General features: G+C 42.3%; 1 protein-coding gene across 3 annotated transcripts in view; it reads left to right on the top strand.

Moving 5' to 3' along the window:
• The window catches only part of LOC106078336 (ribosomal protein S6 kinase alpha-5-like), a 130152-nt gene that overhangs the window by 72061 nt on the left and 37352 nt on the right, over positions 1-20739 (top strand). For 2 of the 3 annotated variants that reach the window (XM_056023590.1, XM_056023591.1), the window contains exon 2: positions 1031-2543. The exons of the other annotated variant lie outside the window; for it this stretch is intronic. In XM_056023590.1, the coding sequence (XP_055879565.1) occupies positions 1334-2543 (1210 nt within the window). In that variant the 5' untranslated portion in view covers positions 1031-1333. The remainder of the gene's footprint in view (positions 1-1030; positions 2544-20739) is intronic. 3 annotated transcript variants of the gene reach the window in all.

Here is a 20739-nt window from a genome sequence, read left to right as displayed (position 1 = left end):
ACATGCAAAGCTAAAGGCCTAGTATCAACATCTGGCTCTCTAGGCCCAGTCAGCAAGTTCCCTAATACTAGAAATACCTACAGGTTTGAGTTGCTGTACTTAAGATATAGATCAATGCGTTGTTAGTGACCGACACGTCCGTCTCATTCAGCGCGTTGAAAGTAGCCTACAAGCATGCACATAGGACATGAAATGTCATCCTGCGGCCGGAGTGGCTTTACCCCCTCGTGAGAGATTAACTTGTTGACTTAGGATGTGCTGCTTGGGGGTCGTATCGCTGATGGGGAGTCAGGGGAGTGTGGGGTGACTTCTTAATAAGGGGTGTGGGGCTGTCGATGGAGGGGAAAAGGCGGGCTTTATAAGGAAGGGTATGAATGCAAATATTTCTTTATATGTCAATAAATGTCAAAAGGATGATCTGGTAAATTGATGACATGACAGAGGTCGCTAAAAAATAATAATAAAATAGGGCACTTTGAAGCGGTGGTATGTTTCCTGTATGCCACTTGGCTGTACAAATGGCTGTGTTCATGGCACGCGTATGTCAAATGATTGGTGTGTGTGTGTGCGTGTGTGGCTGTACATTGTCTCGAGATCAAGGAGCATTATCTCTCGCTTGGTGATCCCGGACACGGCTCAATAACTCAAGAACAAGTCGACATCAGACAGGAATCTTAGAGGTCCACTTCTTGACTTACGACATGCTCTACTATTGAGACAAGGAGCACTTTTACCTCAACACTGGGACTTACGATTTACACTTCGACCTATGACTGAGATATTTAACCTATACCCTTTGACCTTTGTGCTACTATGTATCACAAAACAAGGGCGCTGTACACATACTGCAAAAGAATTTAAAAAAAAAAAAAAAAGATGGTATCTCTCCCTCCCCCGTAGCAGTTTGATGTTCGATATTTGGAGGTTATTGTCTACACACTTGAGTGGGTATTGTTTGAATGTAACATTATCTCTAGTTAGTGTAAGGTGATGTGTTATATTGATTTACATTTCGTTCATAACACTACAGCCATTGGTCGGTGTGTAGGTCGTTATTCCCACTATAACATGAACTCGAGTGTGTTGTTGTACTGTGATACTCCTACTGTGTGGTATGGGTCTGAAGTAAGAACACTATCTACAACATATTCGTGTTCAGCACTGCATTCATCATATCCTATATGCCAGGGAAATTCATTTCTGTGTGATTTGTGTCCGAGCAGAACAGAGCAACAATGATTTATTTTATAGACGCCCAGAATTAGAACGAAATCCAGTGTTTGTGGAATATCTAGGTCGCTGCTAAGCTTTGTTCTATACATTTGGCCCAACCATGGAAGCCGCCAATTCTGGATGCTATTATTTCGCAGACAACATCTTGGATCTGCCTACACCAGACAGCCTTTATGGAGAAGATTCTTCCTTTGCCGCGAGCTTCGACCCTTCGTCACTGGTCTGTTCGGACAATGAGCTCGCTACATTTCCGGGTCACATGACCCACGGGCCTTTCTCGTCGCACCTGTTGGCTACCACTGCTACTTCGTACGGTGTTTCTTCTATACGCCTCTCTGGCGCCAGGGACCGGCAGCTAATGGTAAATGGCATGTCTACTAGACACTTTCACCCAAACAATGTGTGTGCCAGGGACCTTCACCTCACCTCTTCCTTGCCCATGGAGAGGGTGCCGTGCGGCGGATACACGCCGTCTGGTTTCTCACTCGTGTCTTACGTTCAGACGGCAGGGGTGCTAACGCGTGGGCATTATACTGCCAAAGACCTACTTTGTTCTGCGGCCTTCATGAGAGCCGCCGAGTCCAACGTAGCCGGCTGTTATGACGGCGCGATGTACGATGATGACGTAGGGTTTGGGCCTCATCTTATGGAGCATATATCCAGGCCACATTCTTGTGCACATTCAAACACTATGGACCATTGCACTGGAAATCCTTTGATTTTACAAAGAGATGGACGCTTAGATTCAGCGGTCTCAGATGGTGACGTCATCATCATTGACCCACTAGATAAGGTAGACAGTTCTTTAAATATGGGCGGTGGAAGATCACAGATTTTTCGTACGTCTGCAAATCCTAGCATTTTAACCTCTAGATGCTCTCACCAGCCAGCCTTTACTTTGGCAAAGGAAAGCTCACTATTGTGTAGAAATAATCTCAGGGAAACGACGTTACAGACGTCACACAAGGGAGACAGTCTCTGTTCAGATCGACAGCTGAAACATGTTTCGGAAGGAAGAAGGAAGCCTGCGGAAAACGTGGAGAGCTGTTTCAACTTTAACCCATTGTACCTGGAACAAAGAAGGAATTTGTTAAGTTCCTCGGAATTTTCAAAGGCGGCTCTCATCGAGGGCAGCAGGTCAGCATTAGCTTGTTGTACTGGGCCGGTCAGTGACTTACTAAGCCTGACCCCTACCAGTCCAGCAGGTCGAGACCGTGATGACAGTGTTGTGGAAATATTCCCAGACTTGAGTTTTATGGTGACGGGAGAGGGCTCGGTGATGGCAGCTTTAAAGACATCAAACCAAGAAGGTAAGAGCTTCACATTCAATTCCCTTTCATAGATAGAGACTAGCAGTACTCGCCGCCTAGACCCGTTGATTTATTCCCTGGCTTGATATTGTTTATTATGGCCGGAATACCTTTTCTTTTGACTATAATAAACGGGACACATTTTAACGATCTGCTTAACATTACTTGCTCTTTTCTTTTTTAGCGAAAAAAAAAAATGATGTCAGATCTATTTTAGTAATGCTATTAAGATTGGTTTTGTTTTTTATTTAGACCGCGTCTAAAAGAAAGCGGAAATGACGTAAGGCATAAAAAAAGGAGACTTGGAGAAAAAAAAATGCTTCTAAAATACGTCATTGTTCGTGATCTTTAACAAAATGCTTGATATGTAAACTGTGGGGGAAATAAAATACTCTACAAAGGTTTGATAGAAAGCTTGCGTTTTTTTCGCGAATAGAAGTCGTCAGGTGGCGAATTATTCACAACTGGTTCTTGCCAAGCGTCTAGGAGGTAAAAGAAACATGTGTACGAAATTTCATGCGAATTCGTACGACAGTTTAAGAGATTTCTTGATCAACGAATGAGTCACTGAGTTTTTTTTTACGTTTATAGTGTAGATTCTTACATTAAAAAAAAGACTCAATCAAATGCACATACTTTTCTTTTTTATAAGCTTGTAAAATAGTTTTCGAAATGTAACCTAAGTTTACACATACAGAAGGAGCCAGGGTTGGCTACGCCGTATACAGCACATCCCATGGCGCATACAGCCATCACCATCTCTTGGCGCAGCGTGCATGGCCCAGGTGTCAACACGCTACTAAGACTTGTTATGTGAAAGGGCAAAATTATTTTCGCTTTCAATTGCATTGCTCCTATCCCCCAGTCCTCTGATAGAAGTGTAATTTCAACAGACTGGGTTAGCAATGCGTTTGGCTTTTATTGCTTCATGTTGTAGTTTCAAATAATGCGCACTTCAGACGACTCGGTCGTTGAGAGGAAAAAAGGGGGGGGGGTGACTCGATGTTACAAATTACTCTGTGAATGCACGGGGCGCTAGTTTTGAATTGGTCATGCAGGCCTCCCTATGGCAGGCCTCCCTCTGTTTAGTTCTCCTCCCCCCCCCCCCTCCTCACTCATTGTCCTAAACAAAGACGTGGTGTGATGGGCTGAGTCCCACCTCCCTTTCTCCCTCTTTCTCTCTCTTTATCTTTCTCTCCCCCCCCCCCTCCCCTGTATCTCCTCCCGTAATCTCACTCGTCTCTCCCTCCAAGTGTGCACAGTTTTAAGAACATTACAGACAGTGCAAAGCCACTGGTCATCTGACACGTCCTTGGTGAGTGGTGGCTGCTAGTTGCTGGATTTGCTTGTCGTCTGCTGTCATGTGCTGCTTGTGACAAGTCAAAAACTCGCTGTCAGAGTCACTCTAAATTATCACAGCATTAATTATTATTTTTCATTATTTATTTATTTTATTTCAATTATTTCCCCATCCTACCCCTGAATTCTTCACCCGCCACACCTTTTCCTCTCCAGGCTAGACTTAGTTGACCACATTGGAGATAGCTAAGGCGCGTCCTTTCATTTATCTGCCCTTGACCGGGGCAAAGATAGACCCGTTCTCTTTAGTCTTATCCGCGGATGTCCGCCGCGATTGACCCCCCCCCCCTTGGGTGGAATGTAGGTCACTCTTCCCCCCACGTCTCTCTTTGATCTAAGAGATTACACGGGTCAATACACCGCGTGGTACTCCAAGGTGTGACTCTTGTCGGACTTCACCCACGTGTAAGCTAATTCTTAGCCTAGGACATTTCCTGTGTCCCACATTTCCCAGGCATATATAAAGTGAATTAAATCAGGCCAGGCTCTCTTTCTTTCTCATTCGAGCTGAGCTATCGAGTCTGGACTATATCACTCATTCTTTCTCCTAGAGGAATACCTGGTGCCTCCCTCAGGTGTCTGCCTATTTATCGGATTACTTACCTGCCTATTTGCCTACTGGCCTATCTATGTGCTTAGTGCTAATCAGCGCTGCACTTGCCTAGTTGCTATCAAGAATCACCTATTGTCTAGTTATTGGATCAACGATCTATTTACCTGCAGTTGTGCTTAGTGCTATTCAGCACTGCACTTGCCTACTGGGATCTACTCAACTCTACCACTTGGCGCTATCGGCCTTGCCCGCCTATTCGACAGCCCAAGCTATTAGGCGCGACGTCCCTATAGAGTCAGATCTGTGCGAGACGTCATAGCTACGCCAACCCTCTGCAACTCACTGGACATATCCTGTCAGCCACGCTGCCCACGGCAGATCAGCTCTGCCCGCAGTAACCTTGTGCCCACGGTATCCGGCCACCCGCCATACTGTGCCCACTACAGATACTAGAACTTGGGACTGAGACTCCACAAGAACTATATCGCCGGCGTCCCTCTATCCGCTAGAGCGCCACCTCCAGCTGCAGAACCTCAAGCCAGGACACAGCCAGCTGCGACATCAACAGGAAAAACCAGCTAAGTCAGAGGACAAAGTGACATACTCTCTTATTATGTGCAAGAGTGATGATTAAACATAGAATACACTAGAGATAGATGCAAACCCTCACCCTTTTTATTATTATATGTATATTTATGTAAATAAATATCCTTTATTTTAACTTTTGTATCTATCTTTCATTGCTTTGTCTCGTTGCGTGCCTGCTCCCGATTCATATGCTGATAAGTGGGGGTGTGATTGCTTTCAAAAATAATCATCCCCTAGACATAAAACGTGCCAAACACACGTCACATTTCCCCACCTGACACATTTTGGCGAGCCCGTCCGTGGATTTAACCCTTTAGTACAGCAGGCACGAACAGGCAGCAATAACTAAATTTCCTATCAAATTTTTTTCTAAGAATATTTATAAGTATCATCACTTCGCATTTTCAAGAGTGTCACTTCTGTCATATTTTATATTTTATATTTATTGCATTTTATTTGTAATATTTCATTGCAGGAATTTGTGATTAACATAGGCAGACACCACATTCCATTCGCACTCTTTCCTATAACCGGCGACTCACTTTCGCTAACCCACCTTCTCTAAGTCTAGCTCAATCCCATCATCCATTCTATCTGCCCTTCCACCATCCTAGTACCTCTCATTACCCACCCCTCATCATTATGGCCAGCGGCACACGCTCGAAAGCGGACTCTGACATGAAGCAGAAAATGGCTGAATTGAAGGAGTTTGCGGCCACCTTATTTGACGATGAGGCAGAACGGAAAGAATTTGTGAGAGCACGATTTGAGGCGTTTGAAAGAGAAGAAGAAAAAAGAAAGGAAGACGAAAAGGAAGAAAGAAGATTAGCAAGGGAGCATGAACTAGCGATGAAGGATAAGGATAATGAAATAGCTAAAGAAAGAGAAAGAAAGGAAGCTGAAATAGCCATAGCTAAAGAAAAAGAAATCACGGAGCGAGAAAAAGAGCAACAAATTACAGCGAGAGAAAAGATAGCCGCGGACAAAGAGAACGAGGCCGCCCGCCAGGCTTCTTCCGAGTCACGCCCGGCTAGCCCAGCATCCTTTCAAAGTTCCTTGAACGGTCTACCCCACATGCCCATGGAGCACTTCGACGACAAGACAGAGAACATCGAAGTTTATCTTGTCCGTTTTGAGGAAGTAGCACGCTTTTACGGTCTGCCAGAGGAGAAATGGTGCTTCCGGCTATCCCAATGCCTCCGAGGCAAAGCCTACGAGGTTTACTCCAAACTTCCCTCCGGCCGGCGAGAGGACTACCCAGCCCTCAAACAGGCGCTACTCGTCCAGTTCGAGTTGACCGCCGAGGCCTACCACAAAAAGTTCAGAAGTTCCCGCCTCGAACGCAGAGAGACCTACGGCAACCTCTGCGAAAGGCTGGACAAGTACCTTGTCAGGTGGCACGCTGTCAGCAAACTGCCTGAGACTTTTGATGGCCTAGCATGCCTCATACTCTCTGAGCAGCTGTTAGAATGCATGTCCCCAGAGGTCAGAGTTTATGTCAAGGAGCAACAAGCAACTGCTCCCGCTGACATAGCTTCCGCCGCTGATAGGTACTTGAACGCTCGTAAGGACTTAAAAGGCAAAGCGACCGCGACAGACCAGCAAACAGACCAACAAACTTCTCCTGCTCCGTCAAACCTTCCTCCTAAAACTCCCCAGCATAACCAGGCACCAGGCCGGCAATCAGCCCCTCATAGCCACAATAACCGCCCCAACCACCAGTCTCGCTATAACCAGACCAACTACTCTCAGCGTGACTCACGTCATGGCGCGCGTGACAGTAGACCCACTCCACACCGGCAGCAGCAGGCCCCACGGACCCTATCAATGGTGGCGCCAGTCCCTCAACCCTCTGTGATTGATCCATTTGACCAACCAGAGGAGGACACATACGTCGTCTCCACGATGGCCGTGGTTCCTCAACCCACTGCCATTGATCTCGGCCAACCAGAACTCCCACCAGTGCTACCTCACCCCGTCTCTTCTCCTCCGGGAGTAGAGAACATTTTGGCCAACGGTGTCGAAGTTTTGGGCCTCTACGACTCAGGCTGTTCGTTCGGCGCGGTTATCAATAAGAAGCTGATTGACCCATCGGATCTCACTGGCGGAACAGTGACAATCCAGTCTATTGACCGTGGCACTCCTCCGCAGGTTCTACCTGTCGCGAGGGTGCACGTGGAGTGCAGATACGTACATGGCACCATCGACGCCGCCGTTATGGACACGCCAGTGTATGACTTCATTCTAGGCTCCAAATATGTCCCTCTTGGAGAAGTCAACAAGCCATACTTTTCTTTGCCCGTCGGTAGATCGACGAAGCAGAAACGTGGCAGCAACCAGCAGGTTGGAAACCCTGGTCGCCACACTAACACGCCTAGTCCCGACTCATCAGCGAAGCTCAACCCACAATGCCCTGGCATTGACACTGCTAGGAAGTCACGAGTTAAAGTGTGCCCGCGCACTCGTGAGGGTCTACTTGACCCAGGCTACTCAGCCACAATCATGCAACATTCCTCTGACATTGACAGTGTCAGAATGCCCCGAGGTAAGATGAACCCTTGCTCTCGTGGACTCACTCCTTTTCATGGCTCCTCAGCCACCATTCCAAGTCAACCTTCCCCTGGCATTGATAGTGCCAGGAAGTCACTAGGTGAGCCGAACCCTCGCGCTTGTGAAAGCTCTTCTCACCATGGCTCCTCAGCCACCACTCAATATCAACCCTCCCCTGGCATTGACCGTGCCAGGAAGCCACGGTGTAAGCCGAATTATCGCACTCGTGGAGACGTTCTCAGGCAGAACTCCACATTCTTTATCAGGCCACTCTTCCCTGACATTGATCGTGTCAGACGATACCGAGGTAAGCTGACTACTTACTCTCGTGAAGAAGCGCCTCACGGCGGCTTCGGAGATAAGCCCCAACGAGCACACGTGCCTCGGGCGCTCCGCCTAAGCCCCAATCACCCTCCCCATTCCGCCCCAGGAAGGAATTATTGCTCAATCACTCGCCCAATCTACTCTCCCAAGCAACCCCAAATGTTTCACCCAGGTGACTACATAATCCGGGACGGAAAGTAGACCACGGACAGACTTGGACTTGGACAGACTCTCCTCCTGGCATGGCTATCCCTTTAGTTTTCCAGAATTTTTTTTTTCTAATGCTGTGATAACAACTGATCTTAAAGTTAGAGTGACATCAGTCTGCTCGCACTTTATGGATCTTTCTGCGATAGATCCATCTTGGCGGCGGCGTATGTGACAAGTCAAAAACTCGCTGTCAGAGTCACTCTAAATTATCACAGCATTAATTATTATTTTTCATTATTTATTTATTTTATTTTAATTATTTCCCCATCCTACCCCTGAATTCTTCACCCGCCACACCTTTTCCTCTCCAGGCTAGACTTAGTTGACCACATTGGAGATAGCTAAGGCGCGTCCTTTCATTTATCTGCCCTTGACCGGGGCAAAGATAGACCCGTTCTCTTTAGTCTTATCCGCGGATGTCCGCCGCGATTGACCCCCCCCCTTGGGTGGAATGTAGGTCACTCTTCCCCCCACGTCTCTCTTTGATCTAAGAGATTACACGGGTCAATACACCGCGTGGTACTCCAAGGTGTGACTCTTGTCGGACTTCACCCACGTGTAAGCTAATTCTTAGCCTAGGACATTTCCTGTGTCCCACATTTCCCAGGCATATATAAAGTGAATTAAATCAGGCCAGGCTCTCTTTCTTTCTCATTCGAGCTGAGCTATCGAGTCTGGACTATATCACTCATTCTTTCTCCTAGAGGAATACCTGGTGCCTCCCTCAGGTGTCTGCCTATTTATCGGATTACTTACCTGCCTATTTGCCTACTGGCCTATCTATGTGCTTAGTGCTAATCAGCGCTGCACTTGCCTAGTTGCTATCAAGAATCACCTATTGTCTAGTTATTGGATCAACGATCTATTTACCTGCAGTTGTGCTTAGTGCTATTCAGCACTGCACTTGCCTACTGGGATCTACTCAACTCTACCACTTGGCGCTATCGGCCTTGCCCGCCTATTCGACAGCCCAAGCTATTAGGCGCGACGTCCCTATAGAGTCAGATCTGTGCGAGACGTCATAGCTACGCCAACCCTCTGCAACTCACTGGACATATCCTGTCAGCCACGCTGCCCACGGCAGATCAGCTCTGCCCGCAGTAACCTTGTGCCCACGGTATCCGGCCACCCGCCATACTGTGCCCACTACAGATACTAGAACTTGGGACTGAGACTCCACAAGAACTATATCGCCGGCGTCCCTCTATCCGCTAGAGCGCCACCTCCAGCTGCAGAACCTCAAGCCAGGACACAGCCAGCTGCGACATCAACAGGAAAAACCAGCTAAGTCAGAGGACAAAGTGACATACTCTCTTATTATGTGCAAGAGTGATGATTAAACATAGAATACACTAGAGATAGATGCAAACCCTCACCCTTTTTATTATTATATGTATATTTATGTAAATAAATATCCTTTATTTTAACTTTTGTATCTATCTTTCATTGCTTTGTCTCGTTGCGTGCCTGCTCCCGATTCATATGCTGATAAGTGGGGGTGTGATTGCTTTCAAAAATAATCATCCCCTAGACATAAAACGTGCCAAACACACGTCACATTTCCCCACCTGTCACACTGCTCAAAAACTGGACATTCGAACAGCTAAACTTTTAGGTTTTTTTTCTTTCTTGGTACACGGTGTTACGGACTCGTAAAGTGCAATGCCTATAAACTATAAAGGTTCTGTTCTGCCTTGTTTGTATTTTATATCGGATGTCCCATTGTCTGTCTTGAGCCATTATTTTGGTGCTTGTTTTTTTTTTTTTTTGTTTTGTTTTTCTCTCCTCTAATCGTCTGCCAAGACATGCTGTTTCTTTGAGATGAACTTTAAAAGCGCTTTGTTAAACACGGGGGACGACCGCCCCCCCCCTTCCTAACTGCATCACTAGATCTACATGCGAACGTTGTAGATGCGAGCTTTGAACTTCCTGGCCTATCCCTCCTCCTCTCTCTTTCTCCCCCCCCCCTCTCCAACCACTAACGCTGGCTTGAATTAATTGAATGATCACTAAGGTTGTATGTTAATTGAAAGGGCTAACGTACAATTAGTAAGTGGGCTCACTAAGTCATTGAAGACTTAACACATCTAGTACAAATAAAGTAGAATCCTTCTTAATGAGCACTCAAATTGACGAGGGTATACTGTAGCCAGCACTCTGACCTAAGCAACTTCTACTATTTTTCTCTCACCTGTGATTTCGTAGGGGTAGACCTTTGCCAACCTTGGAGTCGCTGTAGCTTTATCATGTAGGCTCCTGAGCTCTGTCGGGTACGCAATCCCTTGCATAGGATATTTTTGAGACTTAAGCTCCACAAAACAGAGCATGTCCAGTTCTACTTCTCTGTGGTCAACAGTTCAAGGTGACTAGCACAAAGGCTACTTGCCTTTACTTTTTCTAACGAAAGTTTGAATGACTGGAAGATCGATGTTGAGTTTCAGTCCTTGACCAGTTGCTATTACTTAGTTTGGTTTGCTTTGACTAGTTGCTATTACTTAGTTTGGTTTGCTTTGACCAGTTGCTATTACTTAGTTTGGTTTGCTTTGACTAGTTGCTATTACTTAGTTTGGTTTGCTTTGACTAGTTGCTATTACTTAGTTTGGTTTGCTTTGACTAGTTGCTATTACTTAGTTTGGTTTGCTTTGACTAGTTGCTATTACTTAGTTTGGTTTGCTTTGACTAGTTGCTATTACTTAGTTTGGTTTGCTTTGACTAGTTGCTATTACTTAGTTTGGTTTGCTTTGACTAGTTGCTATTACTTAGTTTGGTTTGCTTTGATTAGTTGCTATTACTTAGTTTGGTTTGCTTTGACTAGTTGCTATTACTTAGTTTGGTTTGCTTTGACTAGTTGCTATTACTTAGTTTGGTTTGCTTTGACTAGTTGCTATTACTTAGTTTGATTTGCTTTGACTAGTTGCTATTACATAGTTTGGTTTGCTTTGACTAGTTGCTATTACATAGTTTGGTTTGCTTTGACTAGTTGCTATTACATAGTTTGGTTTGCTTTGACTAGTTGCTATTACTTAGTTTGATTTGCTTTGACTAGTTGCTATTACATAGTTTGGTTTGCTTTGACTAGTTGCTATTACTTAGTTTGGTTTGCTTTTTTTTTTTTTCAAGTAGACTTATAGCCAGGTAAAAGAACACCAATAGAAATGTATCATGATCGAATTCACAAACTTTTGGACCATTTTCACTAGAGCTGGGAAATACACTGATTTGTAGCTACCACTGAAGAGAAAAAATGTGATAGTGCTGTCTGCCTGCCTGTCTGTTTGTCTGTGTCATATGTTTAGATCTCAATAGGTTAAAGAGCAATTGAAAATTCCATTTTTCCGTTGCCTTTATCGTGTTCGCATTCACTTGTTTAATATTAAGTAGTGTGCATATTGTATGCATGCACACGATAAGGGTCAATTCGTGTATCGCAAGGTTTTATCTCGGAAGCAAACTGTGCTGTTGAAAAATCAATGTTACCATCGTCTTCAGCGTGCCCGAAATAGGTGCAAAGGATATTTATGGCCCAGTAAAAGCGTACATTCTTATTTGTATAAATATGTGCAAACGTAGAAACCATTTTTTTAAAACAAGATTTTTAAAAGGCAGTTTGTGTTACTTATTTACTTCTTACATGTTTGATATCTAACCAAATGAACTAATTGCCTCTTCCAAAGTTTGTTAGCAATAAAGATAGTCTAATATCAGTGACTTAGAGCTCTGTCTTGTAAGATTGAGGTGTGAGTTTGTGTGTAAAGTTCCGAATGAGAATGGAAAGCCTTACGTCACTATTTTGGGAAGTTGTTTCCTATGACATTGTTTGTTGTTCTAACAACCTGACTTGTTCTCGGAGTCCACTAAACACGACTTGACTTGTTCTCGGAGTCCACTAAACACGACTTGACTTGTTCTCGGAGTCCACTAAACACGACTTGACTTGTTCTCGGAGTCCACTAAACACGACTTGACTTGTTCTCGGAGTCCACTAAACACGACTTGACTTGTTCTCGGAGTCCACTAAACACGACTTGACTTGTTCTCGGAGTCCACTAAACACGACTTGACTTGTTCTCGGAGTCCACTAAACACGACTTGACTTGTTCTCGGAGTCCACTAAACACGACTTGACTTGTTCTCGGAGTCCACTAAACACGACTTGACTTGTTCTCGGAGTCCACTAAACACGACTTGACTTGTTCTCGGAGTCCACTAAACACGACTTGACTTGTTCTCGGAGTCCACTAAACACGACTTGACTTGTTCTCGGAGTCCACTAAACACGACTTGACTTGTTCTCGGAGTCCACTAAACACGACTTGACTTGTTCTCGGAGTCCACTAAACACAACTTGACTTGTTCTCGGAGTCCACTAAACACGACTTGACTTGTTCTCGGAGTCCACTAAACACGACTTGACTTGTTCTCGGAGTCCACTAAACACGACTTGACTTGTTCTCGGAGTCCACTAAACACGACTTGACTTGTTTACGTACACTAAACACTAGGTAAAGATATTTGAAGTTATTGATGATCTCTCTGTCCAACGCCTGGACGTTACCAATTCTCCCCTAACTCTGCTGGTATCAGATTCATGAGCCATGTTCTCAAAAGATCTGCAATTCTAGTGACCACTCTTTGTATTTAGAGAATGTGCAAGTCTAGTGACCACTCTTTGTATTTAGAGAATGTGCAAGTCTAGTGAGAAATCGTTCTATTCACACGAACTGTCTGAAGGCAAAACATTGAAAAGATCAGCGTATTGTAATTCTAGTCTAGCACAACTTTCTCATTGTAATACACGTTCTTTCTCATTGCAATACACGTTCTTTCTCATTGCAATACATGTTCTTTCTCATTGCAATACACGTTCTTTCTCATTGTAATACACGTTCTTTCTCATTGCAATACATGTTCTTTCTCATTGTAATACACGTTCTTTCTCATTGTAATACACGTTCTTTCTCATTGTAATACATGTTCTTTCTCATTGTAATACACGTTCTTTCTCATTGTAATACACGTTCTATCTCATTGCAATACATGTTCTTTCTCATTGTAATACACGTTCTATCTCATTGCAATACATGTTCTTTCTCATTGCAATACATGTTCTTTCTCATTGCAATACACGTTCTTTCTCATTGTAATACATGTTCTTTCTCATTGCAATACATGTTCTTTCTCATTGTAATACACGTTCTTTCTCATTGTAATACACGTTCTTTCTCATTGCAATACATGTTCTTTCTCATTGCAATACATGTTCTTTCTCATTGCAATACACGTTCTTTCTCATTGTAATACACGTTCTTTCTCATTGCAATACATGTTCTTTCTCATTGCAATACATGTTCTTTCTCATTGCAATACACGTTCTTTCTCATTGTAATACACGTTCTTTCTCATTGCAATACATGTTCTTTCTCATTCCAATACATGTTCTTTCTCATTGCAATACACGTTCTTTCTCATTGCAATACACGTTCTTTCTCATTGTAATACATGTTCATTCTCATTGTAATACATGTTCTTTCTCATTGTAATACATGTTCATTCTCATTGTAATACATGTTCTTTCTCATTGTAATACATGTTCTTTCTCATTGCAATACATGTTCTTTCTCATTGTAATACATGTTCTTTCTCATTGTAATACATGTTCTTTCTCATTGTAATACATGTTCATTCTCATTGTAATACATGTTCTTTCTCATTGTAATACATGTTCATTCTCATTGTAATACATGTTCTTTCTCATTGCAATACATGTTCTTTCTCATTGCAATACACGTTCTTTCTCATTGCAATACATGTTCTTTCTCATTGCAATACACGTTCTTTCTCATTGCAATACACGTTCTTTCTCATTGTAATACATGTTCATTCTCATTGTAATACATGTTCTTTCTCATTGCAATACACGTTCTTTCTCATTGCAATACACGTTCTTTCTCATTGTAATACATGTTCTTTCTCATTGTAATACATGTTCATTCTCATTGTAATACATGTTCTTTCTCATTGTAATACATGTTCTTTCTCATTGTAATACATGTTCATTCTCATTGTAATACACGTTCTTTCTCATTGCAATACACGTTCTTTCTCATTGTAATACATGTTCATTCTCATTGTAATACATGTTCTTTCTCATTGTAATACATGTTCATTCTCATTGTAATACATGTTCTTTCTCATTGTAATACATGTTCTTTCTCATTGCAATACATGTTCATTCTCATTGTAATACATGTTCTTTCTCATTGTAATACATGTTCTTTCTCATTGTAATACATGTTCTTTCTCATTGCAATACATGTTCTTTCTCATTGCAATACACGTTCTTTCTCATTGTAATACATGTTCTTTCTCATTGTAATACACGTTCTTTCTCATTGTAATACATGTTCTTTCTCATTGTAATACATGTTCTTTCTCATTGCAATACATGTTCTTTCTCATTGTAATACACGTTCTTTCTCATTGTAATACATGTTCATTCTCATTGTAATACATGTTCTTTCTCATTGCAATACATGTTCTTTCTCATTGCAATACATGTTCTTTCTCATTGTAATACACGTTCTTTCTCATTGTAATACATGTTCATTCTCATTGTAATACATGTTCTTTCTCATTGCAATACATGTTCTTTCTCATTGTAATACACGTTCTTTCTCATTGTAATACATGTTCATTCTCATTGTAATACACGTTCTTTCTCATTGCAATACATGTTCTTTCTCATTGCAATACATGTTCTTTCTCATTGCAATACATGTTCTTTCTCATTGCAATACACGTTCTTTCTCATTGTAATACATGTTCTTTCTCATTGCAATACACGTTCTTTCTCATTGTAATACATGTTCTTTCTCATTGTAATACACGTTCTTTCTCTTTTTAGTACATGTTCTTTCTCTGCAGTACATTGTTCTTTCTCTTTGTAGTACATGTTCTTTCTCTTTGTAATACATGTTCTTTCTCTTTGTCTTGTCATTCTTTGATTTCCCCCCCCCCCGTCTCCACTTCTATTAAATCAATAAGGCTGAGTTAATAGGGCAGCCTGATGGTTTATATATTCAGATCTCACTGATCTATTAAGACACCTTGTGGTGGGGGAGGGTAGCGCTCATGGTCATTGTAAAATAGCGTATTGATTTCTAATGAGATGGGGGTCTTGAGTCGTTGTTATCTATTGACGTCTTCGCCCCTGGTTTTGCTTCGCCTGCTCATATCGACCCCCTTTTCTCCTCCCACCACCCGGTCTGTCTCCCTGAACTCACGCGCACACGCTCACACGCCGGGTCGTCTTTGACAGAAGTCATAAAGTGTAGCCCAACTGTGGGCACATGCGTGTGTGTGTGTGTGTGTGTGTGCTTTTAAAACATGAATAGGTTTGGGAAACGTGGGGGGTGGGTGCCCTACTTAGACTTGTTATTAGTTAACTAGTCTAGTCAATTGAAACTAACTACTCACACACATACACACTCATGGGATTGTCTGAGCCAAGCGTAGCCAAACTGTGTGTGTGTGTGTTTGTATCTGGATGTCTTTGTGTTAATTAAACTTAGTATTAGTCGGATAGTGAAGTAGAAAACAAGGAATTACAGTATCTATCTATCTATCTATCTATCTATCTATCTATCTATCTATCTATCTATCTATCTATCTATTTATCTATCTATCTGTGTCCCAATCTCTTTCCACATACTAACAGACTTATTCAAATGTGGGTATTCTATTCTGGGGTGTGTGTGTGTGGTTTATTTCAAGAAACCCAATCCTGGATCTACATGTTACACCAAACACGAGGCTCGTTTCATGTATAGTCACGCCGCACTTCTAGCCTGGAGCTCTTCTTACCAATCTACATCAAGACCAACCATACAGGGCCTTGGCAATCAGTTTAATATGAACCAAAAATAAATGCTATTATGTATTCTAAACAGCCCAGATTTATTCCACCTAGTCTCGATTTATTTTGTTGTCCCAGATTTTTTCCACATAGTTCAGATTTATTCTAGATTTCTAAAGATTCAAGTAGTGTTTTATATGTGCCTGCACTTTAAACGAGAGTGCAATAAAAAAAAAAAGCTTAATGCGGAAAGTAATGTAGACATGCTACACACTACTCAGGACCACCGCCAGAAGGGAATGGGGGAATGGAACTGTAGTCCGGGAGACTCAACAGAAAAGAATAGATCTCCAGGTCTCAATACATTCTATGTGTCATAGATCTCCAGGTCGCTGCATCATTGATGTCATAGATCTCCAGGTCTCAATACATTGATGTCATAGATCTCTGGGTCTCAATAAATCATTTTTGTCATAGATTTGTGCTGGAGGTGTATGCCTATCTATCACAAGAAGACCTCACTAGTGATGCAGACACATAGAGTCGAACAAGCACTAAATGGTGTAGATATTGATCAATGCCTGGACCATATCATGACAACGGACCATGTCTCACGATACACGCTTGTTCTCTTCTTGTCATGTTTCTGCTGGTATATCCGTTTAATTAATCAACAAGGAACAGACAGAACTCATAGTTCCTGTGTCTTATTCCACGTCTCATTGATGAGTTCATGCTTTGCAACAGCCAGTCAAGGATGAATGAGCTAGGAAAACCAATACCTTGATAGTCTATATACGTCTTTTCAACAAGAAGGACTGAATTAACACAAGGATATCTCTAAGAGTATATGATGCTAAACTTATCCAGATAATAAAATAAGTTTGAACTCTTTATGACCTTCTTTATGGCCGTCTTTTAAAATATATTTTTACACATAGGCTTGTGGGGTAGCAAATGTAATTGCTTTTGTATGATTTATGCTTGGAATAAGACATGTCACGTGGTCAGTTTGGAGCTTTAGTTTACGGCTTTAGTGTCCGATGTGTTGTTGACTTAATGCTGTATTTAAACTGTTTAGGTCGATGTCAGGACACAGTTAAGTCCATGGCAGGACACAATTCTGTTGATAAAATGAAACTGTTTAGATAATTGTTTGCATGAGTAAATGAGTGTAAGGACACTGTCTCTGTCACTATATTGGAAGTGTTTAGCTGGTAAACACCAGAAGCAAGTATTGTACATTATGTCCAACCATCGAAAAGTTTTCCGCCACACGGTTAATGTTTTTGTTAGGCTTCTGTCTACTCGGGGCTTCGGTGAACAAGTTGCTCATGTTGATTGCAGCGAGTCTCACATTCTCTTCGTATTGGTAGCCTACACACACCATCCCACACACATTGTATTGGTAGCCTACACACAACACCATCCCACATATTGTGTTGGTAGCCTTACACAACATCATCCCACACATTGTGGTGGTACCCTTACACATCATCCCACACATTGTGTTGGTAGCCTACACACACCATCCCACACACATTGTATTGGTAGCCTACACACAACATCATCCCACACATTGTGGTGGTACCCTTACACATCATCCCACACATTGTGTTGGTAGCCTACACACACCATCCCATACACATTGTATTGGTAGCCTACACACAACACCATCCCACATATTGTGTTGGTAGCCTTACACAACATCATCCCACACATTGTGGTGGTACCCTTACACATCATCCCACACATTGTGTTGGTAGCCTACACACACCATCCCACACACATTGTATTGGTAGCCTACACACAACATCATCCCACACATTGTGGTGGTACCCTTACACATCATCCCACACATTGTGTTGGTAGCCTACACACACCATCCCATACACATTGTATTGGTAGCCTACACACAACACCATCCCACATATTGTGTTGGTAGCCTTACACAACATCATCCCACACATTGTGGTGGTACCCTTACACATCATCCCACACATTGTGTTGGTAGCCTACACACACCATCCCACACACATTGTATTGGTAGCCTACACACAACATCATCCCACACATTGTGGTGGTACCCTTACACATCATCCCACACATTGTGTTGGTAGCCTACACACAACATCATCCCACACATTGTGTTGGTAGCCTACACACAACTGCATCCCACACATTGTGTTGGTAGCCTACACACAACATCATCCCACACATTGTGTTGGTAGCCTACACACAACTGCATCCCACACATTGTGGTGGTACCCTTAGACATCATCCCACACATTGTGGTGGTATCCTTACACATCATCATCCCACACATTGTGGTGGTACCCTTACACATCATCCCACACATTGTGGTGGTAGCCTTACACATCATCATCCCACACATTGTGGTGGTACCCTTACACAACATCATCCCACACATTGTGGTGGTAGCCTACACACAACTGCATTCCACACATTGTGGTGGTACCCTTACACATCATCATCCCACACATTGTGGTGGTAGCCTACACACAACTGCATCCCACACATTGTGGTGGTACCCTTACACAACATCATCCCACACATTGTGGTGGTAGCCTACACACAACTGCATCCCACACATTGTGTTGGTAGCCTTACACAACAGAATCCCACATATTGTGTTGGTAGCCTACACACAACATCATCCCACACATTGTGGTGGTAGCCTACACACAACTGCATCCCACACATTGTGGTGGTAGCCTACACACAACTGCATCCCACACATTGTGGTGGTACCCTTATACATCATCATCCCACATATTGTGTTGGCAGCCTACACACAACATCTCCTTTATTTTGTAGAGTACTCAATCACGAACACACACACACAGTACAAATATTTTTCTATTTTTGTTGATCTTTCTTCAGCTCGTCATTCACACAAATTGTACAAACCGGCACTAAAAGAATTCAATAGCAAACTTCCTATCCCAGCAGTCCTGCATTTCTTTCTATTGTATCAATTTTACAGCAACAAAATGTTCTATTGATTTGTCTCCAAGACCTTTTTTTTAAAACATTAACAAGAAAAATAAAACTAATACTTTTTTTTTTACGATTAAAGACAATTCCTTCTTTGTGAATCTTATGGAGCGATTATTTTGTTCTTAATAACTAATGAATGTTAGATTAAAATAATGGAACCATAGACTTATATATTATACTAGATTGGAAACCGGAAATAAATTCTTATCCACGATTTATCTATTCACAGATCTATACATATATAGATTTTTATGTACGTAAACTCTTTTTTCATAGAAAATTAATGGTCTTTAGTTTTCAAAGTTTAGAAATAATGCAAAATCATTTCTCGGATATTCACGCAAATATATGTCTTGTTGTTTCCATTGAGATACTTTTTAAAAAAATCCTAGATCGAAATAATTCATGTTGATTTAAATCATCTTATGTACATTTAAATAGATTGATTACCTAGATCTTTCTTGATTATGTATCTAACGATTGCAAAATAATAATCATGAGAAGAGAGTACTCTTATTTTTTATGTTAAATTACTAGATCTAGATCTAAAAATTAAATTATATGTTACATAGGTTAGTGTTGAAAAAAAAACAGATTATACTTCTTTTAACTACTTAACAAAACAACGCCTTGATCCAACTTTCTACACAATTTTCACATTATTTGTAGTGTTACAAAATCTCCATGCCCAGAGTAGTATATGTAAGTCTATGAATGGAACATTTTTACCGCACCATTTTCTTTCCTCACGGTTGTGCATATATCTTTAGATCTAGAAGACGGTGCGCAAAATGTTCTTGAACATTAATTAATTAATCTGTTAATGAATAGGGCATAGACTTATATTATATATATATATATTTATTTATAACAATTTTATATACTTCCCATTTTTATCTAACCTTTGGTATCTATTCTTTACAGGGCAGTGATTTATTAGTTCTCTCTCTCTCTCTCTCTCACACACACACACACACTCACACACATACTATTTTTCCGTATCTAAGTTGCTCTTTACTATTATTAATTTTACCACTCTAATGATTCATGTTTGTATCCTATACCCCAACTGTTATATCTTGATTTTATTATGAACACATGAATAAAGAATAATCACAAACGCCCTCTATCTCTCCTCTCCTCCCACCTTTGTCTGTCTGTCTCTCCTCTCCTCCCACCTTTGTCTGTCTGTCTGTCTCTCCTCTCCTCCCACCTTTGTCTGCCTGTCTCTCCTCTCCTCCCACCTTTTTCTGTCTATCTCTCCTCTCCTCCCACCTTTGTCTGTCTGTCTCTCTTTCCTCTCCTCCCACCTTTGTCTGTCTGTCTGTCTGTCTCTCCTCTCCTCCCACCTTTGTCTGTCTATCTCTCCTTTCCTCCCACCTTTGTCTGTCTCTCTCTCCAACATCCCAGAAGATCAAGTAAGTGACTGTAGTTTGTCCTCTGTGAGTGATGCCAGGACATCAGCCGAATAATAAATACCAGTTGCTTTCACCCCGCCCTTATTAACTGGCTGCCCACACGCAACCTAGTGATAAATGGCATTGGGTGTCGCCACGGGGCTCTACTTGCACGTTCTGATCCCCCCAGGGTGGGGCCTCGCGGGGCTCAACATACGCCTTTTCCCTTGTCTGTGGCGCTGGGTGCGTTCTTTGTTTCCAGGCTGACGCGTTTATCGAGTGTGTGTTTCCCATTCTGCTCTCGACAATTTGTTACCTTCGACAGGAAGGAAGATTGTA

Source organism: Biomphalaria glabrata, chromosome 3 (assembly GCF_947242115.1).
Source record: "Biomphalaria glabrata chromosome 3, xgBioGlab47.1, whole genome shotgun sequence".
Classification (NCBI taxonomy): Eukaryota; Metazoa; Mollusca; class Gastropoda; family Planorbidae; genus Biomphalaria; species Biomphalaria glabrata.
Note: the sequence above shows the minus strand (reverse complement) of the source record. Positions and strands in the feature narration are given on the sequence as shown.